Below are 22,057 nucleotides of genomic sequence, written 5' to 3' on the forward strand. Positions count from 1 at the left end.
CCACACCTTAATTTAAGACCAGTACATGGTGTAAACCTGTATACTAGGGCTGACCCCAATTCTTCAACTGGTCGACTGTTTGGTCGTTAGGCAGTTGGTCGACCGAGATTATTTTAATTGAGCTGTAACAAATATACAGTTGAAGTCGGAAGTTTACATACACTTAGGTTCGAGTCATTAAAACTCATTTTTCAACCACTCCACACATTACTTGTTAACAAACTATAGTTTTGGCAAGTCGGTGTTTACAGACAGATTATTCCACTTATAATTCACTGTTTCAAAATTCCAGTGGGTCAGAAGTTGACTGGAAAATTCCCAAAAATTTATGTCATGGCTTTAGAAGCTTCTGATAGGCTAATTGACATCATTTGAGTCAATTGGGGGTGTACCTGTGGCTGTATTTCAAGGCCTACCTTCAAACTCAGTGCCTCTTTGCTTGACATCATGGGAAAATCAAAAGAAATCAGCCAATCAACCTCAGAAAAAAAATTGTAGACCTCCACAAGTCTGGTGCATCCATGGGAGCTATTTCCAAACTCCTGAAGGTACCACGTTCCTATGTACAAACAATAGTACGCAAGCATAAAAACAATGGGACCGCACATCTATCATACCGCTCAGGAAGGAGACGCATTCTGTCTCCTAGAGATTAACGTACTTTGGTGCAAAAATGGAAATCAATCCCAGAACAACAGCAAAGGACCTTGTGAAGATGCTGGAGGAAACAGGTACAAAAGTATCCATATCCACAGTAAAACGAGTCCTATATTGACATAACCTGAAAGGCCGCTCAGCAAGGAAGAAGCCACTGCTCCAAAACCGCCATAATAAAGCCAGACTATGGTTTGCAACTGCACATGGGGACAAAGATCATACTTTTTTGAGAAATATCCTCTGGTCTGATGAAACAAAAATAGAACTGTTTGGCCATAATGACCATCGTTATGTTTGGAGGAAAAAGGGGGAGGCTTGCAAGCTGAAGAACACCATCCCAACCGTGAAGCACAGGGGTGGCAGTATCATGTTGTGGTGGTGCTTTGCTGCAGGAGGGACTGGTGCATTTCACAAAATAGATGACATCATGAGGGTGGAAAATTATGTGGATATATTGAAGCAACATCTCAAGACATCAGTCAGGAAGTTAAAGCTTGGTCGCAAATGGGTCTTCCAAATGGACAATGACCCCAAGCATACTTCCAAAGTTGTGGCAAAATGGCTTAAGGACAACAAAGTCAAGGTATTGGAGTGGCCATCACAAAGCCCTGACCTCAATCCCATAGAAAATGTGTGGGCAGAACTGAAAAAAGTGTGTGCGAGCAAGGAGGCCTACAAACCTGACTCAGTTACACCAGCTCTGTCAGGAGGAATGGGCCAAAATTCCCCCAACTTATTCTGGGAAGCTTGTGGAAGGCTACCCAAAATGTTTGACCCAAGTTAAACAATTTAAAGGCAATGCTACTAAATACTAATAGAGTATTTAAATGTCTGACCCACTGGGAATGTGATGAAAGAAATCAAAGCTGAAATAAATCATTCTCTCTACTATTATTCTGACATTTCACATTCTTAAAATAAAGTGGTGATCCTAACTGACCTGAGACAGGGAATGTTTACTAGGATTAAATGTCAGGAATTGTGAAAAACTTAATTGAAATGTATTTGGCTAAGGTGTATGTAAACTTCGTGCTTCAACTGTATATACACATTTGCGCTCATCTCAGTAAATGAATCCATTGCGGAGGCCTAGACTAAAAGCCATTGTATGCTTGATCCGAAAATGTGGTTCTGAGGCAGAGGCATACAGAGGCCAAATCGAGCTTTGTACCGCATCGCCATGCTCCTCCCAAATTTTATAAACATCATTTCTAATCTACAATGTTTGTTATATTGGTTACGGTACTTTCTGTTAATACATTCAGTATTATAATTCCAGTCTTCCCATTATCATTGTCGGAGTGGACATGTTGTTTTGCAGAGTGCACAACCTATGCTACACTTGTGAGACATAAGTTTTGGTTTATGTCATTCCATTTATGAGTTTTGGCAAGTTTGCCATTGTCTTTTATTTGGAGGACTCCTGTCAATGTTGAGTAAGGATGTGCATGTATAGAAGTAGACCTATAGGCTACCTAGCCTGCGTGCAAATGTAAGTATATAATTGTGCCCATTTGGGGATCTGATAGTATTTCTGATTGGTTTAATGCACCACCACTAATGACTTGTGGAGCTTCTCAAAAGTAAGGTTTTCTTCACCTCAAACTGCAAGAAAATATCTGTTTTTACATTCATTGGGAATTAAAATATCTCCTCAATGTTTTTGAAAAACCTTTCCAGCTCTCTTCCTTTCGATAACCACTCGGGGTGAAAGGGAAAAATGCCCCGATCCAGTGGAAACGTCATAAAAATGGCCTACCTTATTACTTCTTATCAGTACTTGACTTGAACATGAATAGGTTCCGGTACTCATTTTGGGTGCTGGTGCTGTTAATATTTAGGTGCAGGAGCTCAAGCAGTAGAACATTAGAGGTGCCGGTACTCAGCTCCAGTGAGCTTCTGCCTAAGTCAAGCACCGCTTCTTATTCCTTGTACAAATAGCTTACAGCTGTGTCTGTCCCGAGGTCACTGGGTGGAAAACTCTTGAGGGCCCAGAATATTTTATACAATGTTGCAAGTTCGCTAGGCAAGCTTTGGCTGTACCCAATATAATAGTTGAGACAATGTTTCAAGTTCATTGCAGACAGGCCATGTGTAGCCAATGTGATTTATAGGATATTTATTTTTATCAGGATATTTTCTACCTGCAGGCGCCAATGTTTTTATTTGTTGGCTTTATGTAGGCTATTTTTGCACAGATGGCAATAGAAGTAACATTTTCGGTTTGTATCATTAGAATTTTGATTAACCACATGACAATGGTTTTGAGATATTCTAAATTAAATTAAACTCTTTCACGAAAATGTGCATTTGAAAACCATAACTGACACGCAGATCGGTAGAAATGGTAAGATAAATTGGCATTCCACATCAGAAAGGTTTCTGACTCCTGGTGTAGCCTATTACCGCCAACTTCAGGAGAGTAATGGCAGAATCTGCGTAGGCCAGCAGGAGAGGGAGGAGTAGTTGGGTCAGGTATCTAGATCTCTGGCGGTGTCTTGAGGCATTTGTCTTATTTCATCAAACTGTAGCTTAAAGCATTAGATAAGCTCAATGCATATAGTTGATTTAATTAAAACACATAGGGTGTGTCTATATATGGAAAAATACAAGTTTAAAAATGTAGACCAATCGATTGGTTGAAAGAACAGAAGACTTCGGTCGCCCACGGTTTTCTGTTGTCAGGGACAGCCCTACTGTGTACATACACATGTTATGTTGTTCTGTCTCTGTTTTCTAACTCCGGCTGGCTCCTAATTGGCTTTCCTGTACAGATGTTCAGATCAGATAGTTCAAACAAGGGTTCTTACGAGAACATATACAGACCTCTCTCCTCCCGCTCTCTGAATGTGGGTGGGTGTGAACCTGGCAATGTGAACCCCTCCCTCCCTCCCTCCCTCCTGTTCTCTCTCTCTCACTTTCTCTCTCTCTCTTGCTGCACTGGCAATCACCTCTTTCCAGACCATCATTGTAAATAAGAATGTGTTCTTAATTGACTTACCTGGTTAACTAAAGGTTAAATAAATAAATACAATTCTCCCCTGTCTCCCCCCTCCATCTCTTATTCACCTCTTTCTCCCCCAATCCCCTTCTCTCTCCCTCTCCTGTCTAGGTGGTGGTGTTCCTGCTGTGCTCTTGGCTGGTGTGCTGTGGGGCAGAGCTGAATGGCGTGGTGGCGACCCAGTGGTCCGGCGACGACAGGAACCGGACGCTGCAACACAAAAACTGCGTGGAGAACCAGCAGTACCTCCACCAGGGCCTCTGCTGTCTCAACTGCCAGGCTGGTAAGGAGAACCCAGTCCCAAAACCTGATCTAGAACCCAAGTGAGAATGTTGGTCTTATACACTGACAGGCTATCAGTCAAGGCCAAACGAATCTGAGTTTCTAAAACCTGAGCCCAGAACTAGAACCACCCCTTATGGACAGAACCTAGAACCCAATATAGAACCGGTCCTTATGATAAATTATAAGCAGGCATTCCAGAGAGAAGGTAACTCGGACTGGGTTTACAGCTTCTTTAACATGGTTCCTATTAGAGTCTGTGCCTTAGGACAGGGTCTTATAGAGTCAGAGTAATGCCAAATATGTGAGGATAGCAAAGCAGAACCCATGCCCAAGCTAGCAGCTGGGAACCCAATCCATGCTTTTTAACTAAACCCAGTAGTAAACATTCAAGGAGTAGGGTTTGTTTTAAAAGTGGAAGTAGTCCCATTAAAACCGAACCACTGCCTTACTGCTGCCAGCGCTGTGGAATGAGCCAAGGACATTATATTATTGCTATTGCTAGGAAGCTATTGTTATCAAGCTATTACTATTGCTAGCATTAGCAAGCTAGGGAATACTTTTCTGATTAGATGACCTGTTTTGACCTTTTGGGTCAGTCAGATAAGAACAGGCAGACAGACAGATAGAGAAAGAAAGAGACAGGCCTAGGTGTAGAGATACACCCACAGTTGAAATATGTACACTAGTAAATTAGCTGCAATAAGATAGCATTTTGTCACTAACTGCGCTGCCTCTATCTGTAGCTAGTTAGTCAGAAATGCCAATGACCTTTTCAAGCTTTCCTCTGTATATTTCTCACGCTCCCTCATTCCCTCTTTCACTCTCTTTCCCTCTCTTTCTGGTGTGATAGTATATTTTCTCTGAACACATGATAATAAGGTGCCTAAAGCATTGCATGCATGAACAGAGCACAAAAAATGCAAATGTTACATTACAACCAAGAAAGTAGACACAAAACCACTACCGTATTATTTAGTTTACATATGCCATGCCAGTTAGCAAACACACACACACACACACACACACACACACACACACACACTACCATCTCAACACACACATACATAAACACACCACCCTCTGTGTTACTCAAAGAAATGCTACAGGCTAAATGTGTCCTAAATTTGGTTAAAGGTTAAATAAAACAATTAAAAAGGCGATATCAGAGTATTTGTATTTGTGTACATTTTTTATGAATTGGTTGGTTTATTGGTCGACAGGTACATTCATGCTGAGGGCGTGCGACCGGGACATGGAACAAGGGACGTGCATGCCCTGCGAACATGGCTTGTCCTACACAGAACACTCCAACGGGATGAACCGCTGCCTGCCCTGCACCCACTGCCGCATGGGTAATGGAGTCCTCTGACTTTTATTTGTAGTCCTGTAACTGTTGTTTTGTTGTTTTACCTTTTTATCTGCCCTCTTTAGCTGTCCTTAAAGGATTGTGTCGTTGTAAGAAGAGACTCTCCATTTCACATGAAGTTAGCTATTTCTGGTCAATCAAGCAGAGGTGACCCTCTCTTTTGTCTGTTGCCAATTCATAAACTATTAACCAAGGTAGACAACCATTCCAGAAGTCTTTTCATGGTGCATTGGGCAATCACAGTTTAACTTGATAGACTTTTGTTCCAGAGAGGGCAGAATAATACATTGTGGCTTTCTCCCTGTATGGTAATATGGTCCAGTGGTATTACATGGCATATGTGGGTGGGTCTTTGTTGTTTTGTTTCACACACACTGAAAGCAGATTGTTTGTTACCTGTCTCAGGAGAGTCATGTGTGTGGTTGCGTTACCTTGCACAGCAGTTGGATGTGGTTGTGTTGTATTGTCTCCCACACCGTGTGTCTTTGTGCCAAATGAAAGGCCTGACCCAAAGAAAAGAGACTATGGCGACTACTGTTACAGGAGATTGACATGTTTTGTTCTTCCCCACTGGGCAAAAACTAGTTAAAGCAACGTTGTTTCCATGTTATTTCAACGCTAAAAATCAATGTGATGGTGTGGAAAACTAATTGGATTTGCAAAAAGTAATCAACGTAAGGGCATTTAGTCAACTTTGAACCTAAATCCAATCACGTGGAATTTGTCTGTCGATTTCATGTTGAATTCACGTTAGTTGACAACTCAGCCAAATGCAAATCAAAACTAGACGTGAACTAACGTCTGTGCCCAGTGGCTAGTCACTGAGGTGTTGAGAAAGAGCATTATTATGCGAGTGCATCAGTGCATACACACATCAGAGTCCACACTGTGTAAACAGACAAATCTTTGTCTTAAAACTCTCGCTCAAAAGCACAATTGTATTAAGTTGTGGTGTAAAAAATGATGTTTCAGAAGGCTTTCATCAAATAGTCTCTCACGCTGTATACAGAGAGAGCATCTAAGAAAAGACCGATTTAAATCAAACTAAGAAAATGTATCCTCCAGCTACTATATCATCTTGTTAGTCTTTTTCTTTAGCCAGCTATATTACAAAGTTACTTTCTACAGGATTACTTAGAATTCATTTTCTTATCATTCACATGTTGTGAAATAGTTTTTTTATGGTTCTTGTTGGGTCATTGTTTTAAAAGATTTTATGAGCGCACTATGATCTTTTGAGTAACGCAGTCAATTTAGTGGCTATTTTTGACCTTGGCATCGGTTTAGTTTATCGGTTTAGTTTATTGGTTCGACTCATATAAAACAGTACCCTAAATACCTGGTGTTTATTTTTCGAAATGCCTGATAAGGATATTGCAAGGTAATTGCATAAGAATAACTTAGTGATATATAGTGCCTTCGAAAAGTATTCAGACCCCTTGACTTTTTCCACATTTTGCTAGGTTACAGCCTTAAATATTTTTTCCCCATCATCCATCTATATACAACACCCCATAATGACAAAGCAAAAACAGGTTTGTAGAAATTTTTGCTAATACGTTTTTTGTTGTTGAAATATCACAAATATCAATAAGTATTCAGACCCTTTACTCAGTACTTTTGTTTTTAAATATATGTTTTTTAAATCGTTAGTTCTACCCCCTTTTTCTTATTGGTAGTTACAGTCTTGTCTCATCGCTGCAACTCCGGTATGGACTCGGGGGGGGCAGAGTGCCGTGCGTCCTCCAAAACACAACCCAACCAAGCTGCACTGCTTCTTGACACAGTGCCCACTTAACCCATAAACTGTATGTGTCGGAGGAAACACCATGCACGTGGCAACTGTGTCAGCGTGCACTGTGCCCGGCCCGCCACAGGAGCCACTAGTGCGCTATGGGACAAGGACATCCAAGCCAGCCAAACCCTACCCTAACCCGGACGACGCAGGGCCAATTGTGCGCCCACCCCATGGGTCTCCCGGTTGCGGCCGGCTGCAACAGAGCCTGGACTCGAACCCAGAATCTCTAGTGGCACAACTAGCACTACGATGCAGTGCCTTAGACCACTTTGCAACTCGGGAGGTCATTACTTTGTTGAAGCACCTTTGGCTGATTATGGCCTCGAGTTTTCTTGGGTATGACGCGACAAGCTTGGCATACCTGTAGTTGGGGAGTTTCTCCCATTGTTCTCTGCAGATCATCAAGCTCTGTCAGGTTGGATGGGGAGCGTTGCTGCATAGCTATTTTCAAATATTTTCAGAGATGTTCACGTCAGGGCTCTGGCTGGGCCTCTCAAGGACATTCAGAGACTTGTCCCAAAGCCACTCCTACGTTGTCTTAGCTATGTGCTTAGGGTCGCTGTCCTGTTGGAAGGTTGAACCGTCACCCCAGTCTGAGGTCCTGAGCGCTCTGGAGCAGGTTTTCATCAAGGATCTCTCTGTACTTTGCTCTGTTCATCTTTTCCTCGATCCTGACTAGTCTCCCAGTCCTTGCAGCAGAAAAACATCCCCGAGGCATGATGCTGCCACCACCATGCTTCACCGTAGGGATGGTGCCAGGTTTCCTCCAGACTTGACGCTTGGCATTGGCATTCAGGCCAGAGAATCCTATTTCTCATGGTCACTCCATGCAGGCTGTCGTGTGCATTTTACTGAGGAGTGGCTTCCGTCTTGCCACTCTATCATAAAGGCCTGATTGCAGCAGTCCACTAGAGACTGCTGTCGTTCTGGAAGGTTCTCCCATCTCCACATAGGAACTCTGGAGCTCTGTCAGAGTGACCATCGGGTTCTTGGTCACCTCCCTGACCAAGGTCCTTCTCCCCGACTGCTCAGTTTGGCCGGGCGGCCAGCTCTAGGAAGAGTCTTGGTGGTTCCAAACTTCTTCCATTTAAGAATGATGGAAGCCACTGTGTTCTTGGAAACCTTCAATGCTACAGAAGTTTTTTGGTACCCTTCCCCAGATCTGTACCACGACACAATCCTGTCTCTGAGCTCTATGGACAATTCCTTCATCCTCATGGCTTGGTTTTTGCTCTGACGTGCATTGTCAACTGTGAGACCTTATATAGACAGGTGTGTGCATTTCCAAATCATGTCCAATCAATTGAATTTACAACCGATGTACTCCAATAAAGTTGTACAAATATCTCAAGGATGATTAGTAGAAACAGGATGCACCTGAGCTCAATTTCGAGTCTCATAGCAAAGGGTCTGAATACTTATGTAAATAAGGTATTTATTGATTTTTTTTAATACAAATTAAAAACCTGTTTTTGCTTTTTCATTATGGGGTATTGTGTTTAGATTGCTGAGGACATTGTTTTATTTAATCCATTTAAAAATACGGCTGTAACGTAACAAGATGTGGAAAAAGTCAAGGGGTCTGAATACTTTCCGAAGGCACTGTATACCAGCTGACAATAAACTGCTACCTGTATTATTGAATGTAGAATATATTAGTACTCTCTCCCTCTCTCCCTTCACAGACCAGAGCCAGACAGTGCCCTGTACCAGTACAACAGACACCCAGTGCCAGTGTCAAGTGGGCACCTTCTGTGTGCCAGAGCAGGCCTGTGAGGTCTGCAAGAGATGTGCCAAGTGAGTGCCAGCTTAAACATTTACACCCAGGCCTCTAAATAAAAACAAATCAAAGTTAGGCACACAACATAACATTTAGGACCACATGAAATTGTACAAAATTGATTGAGATACAGGTTATATTGGGCCTTTAAGAATTCCAGCTACTTTTGAAGCACGTTTTAGAAGCGAATATGTAATGAATACGTCTGTAAAGACGTGTTTATTATAAAACTGTTGATACAAATACCTGTCATTGAAATGACAGTCATTTTTGGAATACTGTGAAAAAAGCACTATTTCCTATTGAGATTGTACACTGTTTCTTTAAGATAGTCAAGCTAGGGAGTGAGTGAAGACATGCAAGAGATCTGTCAGAAGCTTCTTTCTGTGCCCCATAATGTTTGGATATGCTGGTAAATGACCAGATTGTTAGCTGCCTAGCTAATGAGGTATCATGACTGAACAAGGTGTAAACAAATGGTTAATGTTCCGCGAGTAGTTTTAGAACGGCCAATAACACGGTTTATGAATGTAATATCGGCCGCCTAAAGCGTGATGGAAGAAAAAAAAACATAGCGCTGGTAATATGGGTAGAACTTTTGAACGGTTTGGGCTAGGAAACAAGAAGTTTTCTCAGTGTACGAAACATTAGGAACACTTTCCTACTTTTGCGTTGCACCCCCTTTTTGCCCTCAGAACAGCCTCATTTGTCGGTGCATGAACTCGAATAGCTGTCGGAAGGGATGCTGGCTCCAATGCTGGCCACAGTTGTGTCAAGTTGGCTGGATGTCCTTTGGGTGGTGGATCATTCTTGATACACACAGGTAACTGTTGAGTGTGAGAAACCCAGCAGCGTTGCCGTTCTTGAGACACTCAAACTGGTGCACCTGGCACCTACTACCATACCCCGTACAAGGCTTTTGTCTTACACATACACAATCCATGTCTCAATTGTCTCAAGGCTTAAACATCCTTCTTTAACCTGTCTTCTCCCCTTCATCTACACTAGTGGATTTAACAGGTGACATCAATAAGGGATCATAGCTTTCACCCGGATTCACCTGGTCAGTCGATGTCACGTAAAGAGCAGTGTTTTGTACACTCAGTGTATTGCCCTTACGAAAAAAGATTGCTGTTAGGGTGCTGTGTCTGCTGAAAATACTGCGTCCAAAATAACACGTTTCTTGCAGTGCAACTTCAGAAACAGTGCAGTATCACTTCAGTTTAGAGGTCGACCGATTATGATTATTCAATGCCGATACCGATGATTGGAGGACCCCAAAAATATTTTATATATATATTTGTGATAATGACGATTACAACACTGAATGAACAATGAACACTTTTATTTTAACTTAACCTCACTAGGGCAGGGGGCAGCATTCAGAATTTTTGATGAAAAGCCAAGAAGCTAGGATATGCATATAATTGGTAGATTTGGATAGAAAACACTCTAAAGTTTCCAAAACTGTTAACATAATGCCTGTGAGTATAACATAACTGATATGGCAGGTGAAAACCTGAGGAAAATCCATCAATGAAGTGCTTTTATTTTGAAATTGTGTTTTTCCTTTGAAATCCTATCCATCATACAAAGACTTATGACGCAGTTCACGATCCCTATGGCTTCTTCTACATGTGGCCAGTCTTTAGGCATTGTTTCAGGCTTTTACTATGAAAAATGAGGGCGAAACACCACGTTCAATGAAAGGACAGTGGAAATTTCCAGACACGAGTCCAGATTGTGACCGGGAGCGCACATTTCTTGTTTTTCTTTTCTATTGACAAAGCTTTTGTCCGATTGAAATATGATTGATTATTTATGACAAAAACAATCTGAGGATTGATTATAAATATCGTTTGACATGTTAAAACAAACCTTTATGGTACTTAAAAAAAAATGTGTCTGTCTGTTGTGACCGCGCTTTGTTCCAATGGGTTACTGAACAAAACGCACCAACAAAACGGATGTTTTTGAATATAAAGAGGGACTTGATCGAACAAAACAAACATTTATTGTGTAATATGGAGTCTTGGGAGTGCAATCATATGAAGATCATCAAAGGTAAGTGATACATTTGAATGCTATTTCTGACTTTTGTTACTCCTCTTATTTCTGCTAACTGTTTGTAATGATTTGTCTACTGGGCACTGTTCTCAGATAATTGCATGGTTTGCTTTCGCCGTAAGGCCTTTTTGAAATCTGACACAGCGGTTGGATCAACAACAATTTATCTTTAAGCTGGTGTATAACATTTGTATCTTTTATGTATGTTTATTATGAGAATTTCTGTTTTGTTGAGTTTCACGCTCTGCAATTTCACCGGATGTTGTTTGACAGTGTTTTGACAGTGTTTTACTGAACAAAACATGCTAACAAAATGGAGGTTTTTGGATATAAAGAGGAAATAAATCGAACAAAACAAACATTTGTTGGGTAACTGGGAGTTTTGTGAGTGTAACCATATGAAGATCATCAAAGGTAAGTGATTAATTGTATCGCTATTTCTGACTTTTGTTACTCGTCTACTTGGCTGGTTACTGTTTGTAATGATTTGTCTGCTGGGCGCTGTTCTCAGATAATCGCATGGTTTGCTTCCACCGTAAAGTATTTTTGAAATCTGACACTGTGGTTGGAATAACAAGAAGTTAATCTTTAAACGATGTATAACACGTATGTTTCATTAATTTTTATTTCTGTTTTTGAATTTGACGCTCTGCAATTTCACTGGATGTTGGCCAGGTGGGACGGTAGCGTCGCACTCCCCCTAGAGAGGTTAATATAATACATCAATAAAATCTATTTGGTCTCAAATAAATAATAAAACATGTTCAATTTGGTTTAAATAATGCAAAAACAAAGTGTTGGAGAAGAAAGTAAAAGTGCAATATGTCCCATGTAAAAAAAGTTCCTTTTAACAACTGGTGGTTCCTTTTACACACGAGTCTTCAATATTCCCAGTTAAGAAGTTTTCGGTTGTAGTTATTATATTATATTATTACTATATTATTGCTAGCCTAATCTTGGGAGTTTATAGGCTTGAAGTCATGAACAGCGCTGTGCATCAAGCATTGCTAAGAGCTGCTGACAAACGCAGGAAAGTGCTGTTTGAATGAATGCTTACGATCCTGCTGCTGCCTACCACCTCTCAGTCAGACTGTTCTATCAAATATCAAATCATGGACTTAATTATAATATAATAAACACATGGAAATACAAGCCTTAGGTCATTTAATATGGTAAAATCCGGAAACTATCATTTTGAAAACAAAACGTTTATTCTTTCAGTGAAATACGGTACCATTCCGTATTTTATCCAATGGGTGGCATCCCTAAGTCTAAATATTGCTGTTACATTACAACCTTCAATGTTATGTCATAATTATGTAAAATTCTGGCAACTTAATTTTGGTCTTTAAATGGTCTTCACACAGTTCGCAACAAGCCAGGCGGCCCAAACTGCTGCATATACCCTACCCTGACTCTGCTTGTAGTGAGCAAAGTCGACTGCAATTACTGCACATTTACTGCAGTTTCAAAACAGCTATCTTTTTTTGTAAGGGTGATGATGAACCGGTTCAGATTTTTTTACTTTACTTTACATAACGGTATTTCAATGTCTGGTTTGTTTAATATTATATACAGTGGGGCAAAAAATAATTTAGTCAGCCACCAATTGTGCAAGTTCTTCTACTTAAAAAGATGAGAGAGGCCCGTAATTTTCATCATAGGTACACTTCAACTATGACAGACAAAATGAGGAAAGAAAATCCAGAAAATCACATTGTAGGATTTTTAATGAATTTATTTGCAAATTCTGGTGGAAAATAAGTATTTGCACAATTGGTGGCTGACTAAATACTTTTTTGCCCCACTGTAGATGTAATAACTGAGTGATGAAACTCTAAATAGTACTAGACTGGTAACAGTTGAGAACTGCTAATTATTTGACAAGAGCTTCGGGTTTTTCTTTCGAAGAATATTGCCTTTGAGGCAGCGCTGGCACGCTACAAATCAGTCCCTTGTGGCTAAAGTAGGAACTGCCATTTAATCCGTTGAAAATACATGGTTATAGATGAGAATAATAAATAATAAAAAGGGAGAAAAAAAGTGACAAATAGAGGCATACAAAGACAAAACAGATGTGGTACAGTGTGGGAATTATAACAAATGAATGAAGGAAATCCAGAAATGTAAAAAGTTATTTTGGGTTGAAGTTTGATTGAACAGTATAAAACACAGAGAGAAAACCCTATTAAAACCACTTACAATGTATTTGTTATCCACCCTAGGATCATGCACTACTCATTAAGCATATTTAGAGCTTGTATTATTCAAAAACATAAAATACTGTCCAATAGCATCATCCCGTAAAAAAATGAGAAAAACATTGTGATATGATATCTGGATATATCGCCCAGACATATTTTCTCTGCAGTATAGTAATGGTGCAATCATGACGGTCACGAATCTGCGCTCGCTTTTTTCTCTAGGGCACTTGGAAATAGTGGTACAGCGACAAATAAAAATTCCAGGTCGCACAGACAAATATTTAGGAGCATATACAACCACAATTGTCACAATTTAGAGCCCTGTTTACACCTCCAGACCCCAGTCCAAAGATCACACCACTAGGCATACTTAACAGTAGTCTGGTCCCAGATCTGTTTGTGCTGTATAGCCAACTTTATGGTCATTGGCATGACCATAGGAGTTGGCAAGACCACACAAACAGATCTGAGATCAGCACTGTCATATTTGAACTAATTCTCTACTGAAGTAACACTAGCCCCATCAAAGAATAAAATACTAATTCCTCTATCTCTTTTCTTGTCTTCCCAGGTGTAAAGCGGGGGAGGAGGAGGTGAAGAAATGCACCCCCATCTCCAACACTGCGTGTAGGAAACGAGACATCTCCACTACCCTCCACCCGATTTCCATCCCCACCCCCGCCCCCATCTCTGCAGAGACCATAGGTAGGTGTACATAAGCAGTGGTGGAAAAAGGACTCAAAGCCATACTTGAGTTTGAAGTAAAGATACCTTAATAGAAAATGAAATACTAAAGTATTTGGTTTTAAATATACTTAAGTATCAAACGTAAAAGTATGAATAATTTCAAATTCCTTATATTATGCAAACCAGACAGCACAAATTGTATTTTATTTCTTATTTACGGATAGCCAGGGGCACACTCCAACACTAAGAAATTAATTTACAAATGAAGCATTTGTGTTTAGTGAGTCCGCCAGATCAGAGGCAGTAGGTATGACCAGGTATGTTCTCTTGATAAGTGGATGAATTGGACCGTTTTCCTGTCAAAATGTAACAAGTACTTTTGGGTGTTAGGGAAAATATATGTAGTAAAAAGTACATTATTTTCTTTATTAATGTATTGAAGTAAAAGTAAAAGTTGTCAAAAATATAAATAGTCAAGTAAAGTACAGATACCCCAAAAAACTACTTAAGTAGTACTTTCAAGTATTTTTACGTAAGTAGTTTACTCCACTGTACATAAGTCTTTATCGCTCTGTTTTATAGGCTCTGAATCATTTTTATTGAGGACCAATCAAATAAAGAGAATGAACAGCATACAATTGATGTCATATGCTCATCATGATGAGACATGATTCTAAATCGGTGGTATTCAAACTCGGGGTTGCGACCACTAGTGGAGTCTCGGGGGAATTGCAGTGGTGTCAAACATATTTGTATTATTTTATGTACACCAAATTAAGAGTACAGATTATTGTATGGGATAATATGCAAACGTTTTTGAGAAAGATAATTTGAAAATTCCAATTATATTGAGTCAATGTATTTATTGTTTTCTTTTCATTTTGATAAGAGATAAAAATGCAATGAATTGAAGGTCATTTGTTGATTTAAAAAATCTGAATATACAGATTTAAAGTTGTGTCATTAGATTTGGGGTGGGGTCGCAAGACATTCTTGTCGAAAAAATGGGGTCCCCAGAATTCTGGCGGAAAAAATGGGGTCCCCAGAATTCTGGCGGAAAAAATGGGGTCCCCAGAATTCTGGCGGAAAAAATGGGGTCCCCGGAATTCTGGCGGAAAAAATGGGGTCCCCGCTGAAAATGTTTGAATACCAATGTTCTAAATGGTTGTTTCCTCATTTCCCCTTCCCAAAAGTTACGCCATTGGTCATTCTGCTCTTGCTCTTCCTCCTCTTCATCGGGATTGGTGTGTGGCTTTGGATCAAGAGGCCATGTACATTTCGGCCAGGTGAGTAACCAAAATAAATGTCCCTTGCCACTCCTGTGTATTGAAATACATATTGATTCAAAATATTTTAGATTGGTTCTCTAATAGTTCTCTTTGTGTTTTAGTTTGTCTCTCAGGTTCAGACAGTCGCTGTGACTCCAGTGACATTGTGAAGATTGCCATTGTAAGTTTTCCCATCTCTATCCCTTTATGCTATTGGTGTTATGTTATATATCGTCAGTGTAGATCAATATATGTCTGTTGGATTGATATGAATCTCTGGTGGTGAATTTTTAATTTGTCGTCTCAGAGTGTACTTTGATCTGCTAAGTGAACTTCCACGCTTCACACTCGCTCTCCATGCCGTCTCCTTATCTCCCTCACCACCCCTCTCTCTGTCTCGTCCTCTCTTTCTCTCTCTCTCGCGTGCTCTATCTCTCTCTCTCTCTTACTCCCTCTCTTTATTTATCTCTTCCTCAGGGTGAGAGTGGACCCACAGCAGAGGAGAGACAGAACAGCCAGAATGCTGGCCTGGAGGGGGAGGAGGGGGAGGAGGTCCGTCCCGAGTCACGTCCCCTGCTGCAGGAGACCCAGGGCGGCCTGATTAAGGCCTCCCCTCCCCTGGGATTGGGGGAGGACGAGGACCGGGGCCTGGGTGACAGCCTACCCAACACCACCAGCTCCTCCCAGACCAGCCTGTCGGCCCTGCCCACCGCCGGGGCAGCCTCGTCGGGCAGCTCCCCCCGACACAGCCCCTCCGCCCAGAGACTGCAGCCCACAGCCAGGGTGAGTGAGGCAGGGGTGATGGTTGGGGGTTGTGAGGTAGGAGAGCTTGAGGGATATGGGGGCAGAGGAGGTTAGACGAGGACCAGAGCCAGAGAGGGGGGAATGTAGGGGATACAGTTATAGCAGGAGGGGGGGACAGAGGGCAGGGACCCTGGGGCTAGGTTTGGCCTAGGACACAAAACCACACAAACCCTACGTGCACCAGATCATGTGAGCACAACTTCAGTTCTAGAGGGCAGAGACTGGAGTTGTGCATTCCTGCAACAGACACGTCCTAAGAAGTGGAATAACAATATCAAAGTTTTCAGTATTTTAACCAAGGCAGACTTTCATAATATTAATACTGTTTGACATATTTCTAAACGGATAACAGATTTGTTCCTGGTGGCCCCTGGTGGGTGGTTAACTCTTGTTTTTCCTTCTGTCGCGTTTCAGGATGATCCTCTGCAGAAGAGACTTGTGTCCCTGATAGGTAAGAGACCCCACACAGAGCTGGAGGGTGGGCCGGGTCCTAGTAGGGAGGGGTTCCACACACACCATAAACAACACATCCTGTCCTGAATGGGGTCTGTTTAGAAGAGAGAATTTTTACTGAACGGTCAGATAGAAATCTATTGGGTAGAACAAATACTGTGTGATTGTCAGGTAAATAGGGTGTACTAGTTACATTTCTATATGCAAGGTTTGTAGCGTTTCACCTCACTGAATACACCCCATAGAGATGGAATACCGTTGAGTTAAAGTCAGGCCTCAGAAAATCAAAACAATCATGAATTTGATCCATTATTTAATTATGGATTTTATATATGTGGTCCTTTCATCCTACGATTTTAATTTGATGAATAGAGACTCCTATAAGGTATTTAACTAGTAGAGTGTGTGCTACTGAACTATATTAGTATGTAGTCAATGTAGCTTGGCTTTGTTTGTTTCTCTCCCTGAAGTAAATTCTGTGTGTCTAGCGCTTATTTACTAACGGCTCCACGCTTAAACCTCGTTACCTTGTGTTCAGTGGTTGATTGCTTTATGAGTTAACTCTCCGGCACTATAAGGTTAGCAACAATTTACAATTTGGACCCTAACAAGGAGCTCTATTGTAAGGCTGAGAAAATGGACAAAATGTGACAGGGGAAGCACACTGCCTGAACAGACCCCTACAGATAAAAATAAAAAAAAACATTTTTTATTTAACCTTTATTTAACTAGGCAAGTCAGTTAAGAACAAATTCTTATTTACAATGACAGCCTACACTGGCCAAACCCAGACAACGCTGAGCCAATTGTTCACCGCCCTATGGGACTACCAATCACAGCTGGTTATGATACAGCCTGGATTTGAACAAGTGTGTCTGTAGTGACGCCTCTAGCACTAAGATGCAGTGTCTTAGACCACTGTGCCACTCAGGACCCCAATACACAAATGTACAGATAAAACATAGACCCAAAACTAGACATGACATTGGCTGGGACCAAACTTCAACATAAAGAAAAAAGACGAATAAAGACAAAACCACCAATTTACATACATTTCAACAAACATTATTGACCGCCACAGATTCTTAAATAGATAATAGTTGATGCGGAGCACCATTAAATCAGTGCAGGACTGTACATGTTTGTCTATAGAAAGTTCTCTTATTGTTGTTTTTGCTGCTTACCTTTTTTAAAATGTATTATTTAAAGTGCAATAATAATTAAAAGGAAATATCATGATAAAGAGTGATGTTTTCTAAGACAATGGGTGGGAGTTTTTTTCCTGATGACTGGTTCAGGAAAAAAGTTTGAACCTTAGTTAGTGTCTATAACTAGAGCCCATATTTTCTTGGTGGTCAGGAAAAGAGGAAAAACTCCCCTATTTCTGATATCAGCAACAATGAACCAAGGTACCATTTCTCCTTTCTCTTCCCAGGGGATGAGACGTCCCTGAAGAAGAGCTTTGACCTCTTCGATGAGTGCCTGGACGTGCGGATCCACAACAAGTTTTTTCGCTACATCGGCGTCCATGACAACCACATCAAGATGGCGGAGAGTGCCCCCCCTGGCGACAAGGTGTATGACCTGCTGAAGAACTGGATGCAGAAGGAGGGCCTGAAAGCGGACATCAACTCCCTGCTCCAGGCCCTTCTCAGTCTGGACCAGAGGCGCTCTGCTGAGAGCATTGCCTTCGCTGCCATCCAGAAGGGCTACTACAAACATGCAGACATGCCCTGACACCCCCAGCCCACTGGGGGGCGCTGCCTCAGAGACATGTGTGGATTGAGATGAAATAAAAAAACATTGATGAAAGACAACGTCAACTCTTATCGGCCTAATTGGCCTGATGTATTCTGCCTATATGCCTGTGCCTCTAAAACAACACCAATTGGAGATACCAATTGGAGTTGGAGATAAACAATGTTGTCTTTTGAATATCTGCCAATATGGTCTGGTGTATTTGGCCTAAAGGCCCGTGCTTTCTAAAACAAAATATAAAAAACAAAATATAAAAAACAAAATGGAGGATTTGGGGATAAACCTTGTTTTCCTTTGAAGATAGCATTATCGGCCTGGTGTGTCCGGTCTTCATGGTGTTCTAAAACAAAAACATAAAATGGTAGAAGAGTTCGATGTTGTTGATGGATGTTGATGTTTTCCAGTGGGTGGGTCTGGAGCTCAGCTTTGACCTCCATGATTTTACGCCCCACCCCTTCTCTCTGAGCGACTGACATGGCTTATAGGCCAATACCGAACCCTGGGACAGGGACATACACTGGTTTGTAGGAGTGGCATTAGCTTGCGCGTTCCTATGCCCAGGCGTTGCTGACGCCTGCCAGATATTACAATGCCTGGATAGGTATTTTAAGTATCAGCAAATCACAACATATGTCATACCAATCTGTCAGTCGATGACACAGTTGATGGCGTGGCACGCAACCATTGGTTGGTGCATGTAACGTCTGAGCAAGGGAACGCAACCACTATGTCACTGATACTGCGTCTACTTGATGCACTTGCCTCTGGCACGTGTAGTGTTTAGAGATGCAGGTAACAAATGCCCATATTAGGCAGAAGGTTATATGTTTGAAGTACAGGTAGAGATAGGCCATTTAAGCATAATGCTGTTAAAAATTAAAATACAGACCATATTGTACTATGTTAGTTTAAAATGCAAGTTGGTATGAGTCATGACCATATTAGAAGTATTTTAGCCAAAGTTAGATATGGTCCATTTTAATATTTACATATTTGTGTATACGGTAGTCCATTACTGTTACTGTTTTGTTTTTTGTTGGAAGGAGTTTCCGTAACTATTTCTTTTGTTCGTCCAATGTTTCTCAAACATTTCCCACAAACACTCAGAGCCCTCAAGGTTTCATAGCTGTTTTATTTATTGACATATTTATGTTAAACGGATGATAATTTACGTTTCATTATTTATTCAGTTACCAACACAGCAACCCTGGAAAACTAAATAGGGCAGTAATGTGTTTCTACGTTATCAAGACTACATTTATCTAGAGGGCAACGTGACTGAGATCAAATAGGGCAGTAATGTGTTGCTACGTTATCAAGACTACATTTATCTAGAGGGCAACGTGACTGAGATCAAATAGGGCAGTAATGTGTTGCTACGTTATCAAGACTACATTTATCTAGAGGGCAACGTGACTGAGATCAAATAGACAGACGGGAGTGGCTGACCTGCATTTGGGGTTCATCCTGTCCTGCTCGATGGCGCCCCACTGATCAAAGACTATGTTCAGTCAGTGCACATACTGTCAAAGAAGTTCATAGTTACAGTATATATGCCATTTCTGCACATAGAGTTTCTTATTCAGTCAAGGTGGTCATCATAAGGTCACTTTTGTGTTGGGGCTTTTGTAATTATGCTTAACTCAACATTTGTGGACTATTGAAAAAACGTTTTTCTCTCTGCCTGATTCACACTGTACATTTCACATTGTCCAGTATAGCTCTGCTCGGGTTTGGCTCAGTAGTGTGAAAGGGGTAATAATGTATAGATAAAAAGTTGGACTCCTTTATACATGTCAACAAAGACATGAATATACAGGTACGCAAAGCACGTTGTTTCTCATTGTTTGGCTCTGTCAAGAAGATGAAGGAAAGCTTTTCTGGATATTTCAGTCCAAGTTCTTTTTTATTTTTTTGTAAAGTCCAAGTTAATTTCCTGTAGCATCCTTTGTACATACATTACCAAGAGTGGTTTTATGTGCTTCACATTATATATATATATATATATATAGAGAGAGAGAGAGTTTTATTAACAAAAAAGAAAAGCCTTAAAGCTGAAGGAATACTAGTATATGATTACTAAGTATGAGCACATTAAACTTGATTCAGCCCCCTTTACCCTCTAGTCTAGTGGCTACACTTATGTAAAAGAGCGAATAATTCTTCTTCTTTTTTTTTTAAAGCTGACAGATTTGAAGCTACAGTGCTGGCACTGCCATCTATTGACAGACAATGAAAAAAACAGCCTGCATCAATTTCTATGGACCTTTATTTTTTTCTAATTCTTCTTAATGCTTTTCTACCAACATTTTTTAACACACCTCTTCCATTATAATATTACCTTTGAGACGGCTTTTGGCTCTTTTTTTCATTAACTTTTATAGGAGTTAGGATTATACATTGGCGTTCATATCATGTTTGCGCTGTGCGGTCTCACACCTCACTTCTGTTTATTTAGTTGCATAGCTCCAAAACTTTTTTCTTATTTAATCATTTTCTCCCTTCGACAATTGTTTGCTAGTGTCTGGATTTCAGATAAGAATGTGTCAAAGCCATTGTGTTTGTTTAATGTCCGTTTGAAATAAACATTTTGTACAAATATCCCATCTTTGCATTATGTATTGAATCTTGTATTAAAGGGATAGTTTACCCAAATTATAAAATGACACATTGGTTTCCTTACGCTATAAGCATAAGGTATAACAGCAATTCATGCTTTGGTTTAGTTTCTCTGGCAATATTTCCGCATGCTAACATTTTAGCATTTGTGGCACAAATCCCATTCAAGTCATTGGACTGATATTAGCGTTTTTTTTGTTGCATCATGTCCAAATAATCTAAAAGTATCTAAAATGTATTGTGAAGCTCCACAAAGTCACTTATACAGGAGATAATTTGAACACGATGTGTGAAAAATGTTAATATCACTTCAATGGGATTTGTGCCACAAATGCTAAAACATTAGCATGTGGAGACAGTGCCAGGGAAGCTAAACCAAGGCATGGATTGCTGTCATACCTTGTCCATAGACTGGGTAAGGAAACCAATGTGTAATTTTGTAATTTGCATATTTTGTATTTCAAAACTGAATAATTAATTCCAAATTATTTTAATACTGCACTCAGTGGTTTTGTATATTATACAACAATGTGTGAAAGAATGGCGTATTATTAAGTATTTAAGAATATTGTTATATACTGAGAATTAATGAACTATTTGTTTCATAATTTCAATAAACTAGCTTGCTATTGTGTACTAGCTGGCGGCACAAGCAACACTGGTTAACATAATGTCCTGGACCAGAGCTAGTGTGCCAAAGAGTGCATTGAGATGGTGGGCAGATGAGATCGTCCCTTGACTAATATATATATATTTGTGTGTGTGCGTGCGTGCGTAAGTGTGGTCAGTCAATCCGGAAAATTTCAAGAACTTTGAAAGTTTCTTCACAGTTTCTTCACAGGCACATTAAAATGATAACGGTGCATAACAGGCACATTACAATGATAACGGTGCATAACAGGCACATTACAATGATAACGGTGCATAACAGGCACATTACAATGATAACGGTGCATAACAGGCACATTACAATGATAACGGTGCATAACAGGCACATTACAATGATAACGGTGCATAACAGGCACATTACAATGAAAACAGTGCATCACAGGCGCCTCAGTACATGTACTATATGAGAACAAGAGCATTTAGAGAGTTGCTATTTAACACAAGTGGAAGTTCTCCTAAGACTAGGTATGCAATTTTCTTGACAAAGTTGCCAATAATCTGACTACTGCTCTATCATGTCAAACAAAGGAACAACATAAAGGCTCTCATCAGCACCATAAGCACTTTGAAGGACAAAAGGCTTATAACATTTCAGATCATCAACATTGACAACAACTTTGTTGAAACCTGGACATCAAACT

At 40.5% G+C, this 22,057-nt stretch overlaps 1 protein-coding gene across 1 annotated transcript in view; it reads left to right on the plus strand.

The window, feature by feature from the left end:
* Nucleotides 1–20,729, plus strand: part of LOC115147151 (tumor necrosis factor receptor superfamily member 10A-like) — a 37,910-nt gene extending 17,181 nt beyond the window's left edge. The window contains exons 2-10 of the mRNA XM_029689198.2: nt 3,770–3,941; nt 5,164–5,295; nt 8,793–8,904; nt 13,730–13,863; nt 15,039–15,131; nt 15,236–15,294; nt 15,591–15,896; nt 16,332–16,368; nt 17,806–20,729. Of these exons, the coding sequence (XP_029545058.1) occupies nt 3,770–3,941; nt 5,164–5,295; nt 8,793–8,904; nt 13,730–13,863; nt 15,039–15,131; nt 15,236–15,294; nt 15,591–15,896; nt 16,332–16,368; nt 17,806–18,107 (1,347 nt within the window). The 3' untranslated portion in view covers nt 18,108–20,729. The remainder of the gene's footprint in view (nt 1–3,769; nt 3,942–5,163; nt 5,296–8,792; nt 8,905–13,729; nt 13,864–15,038; nt 15,132–15,235; nt 15,295–15,590; nt 15,897–16,331; nt 16,369–17,805) is intronic.
* Nucleotides 20,730–22,057: the final 1,328 nt, after the last annotated feature.

The sequence above is a fragment of the Oncorhynchus nerka genome, linkage group LG19, assembly GCF_034236695.1.
Source record: "Oncorhynchus nerka isolate Pitt River linkage group LG19, Oner_Uvic_2.0, whole genome shotgun sequence".
Lineage (NCBI taxonomy): Eukaryota > Metazoa > Chordata > Actinopteri > Salmoniformes > Salmonidae > Oncorhynchus > Oncorhynchus nerka.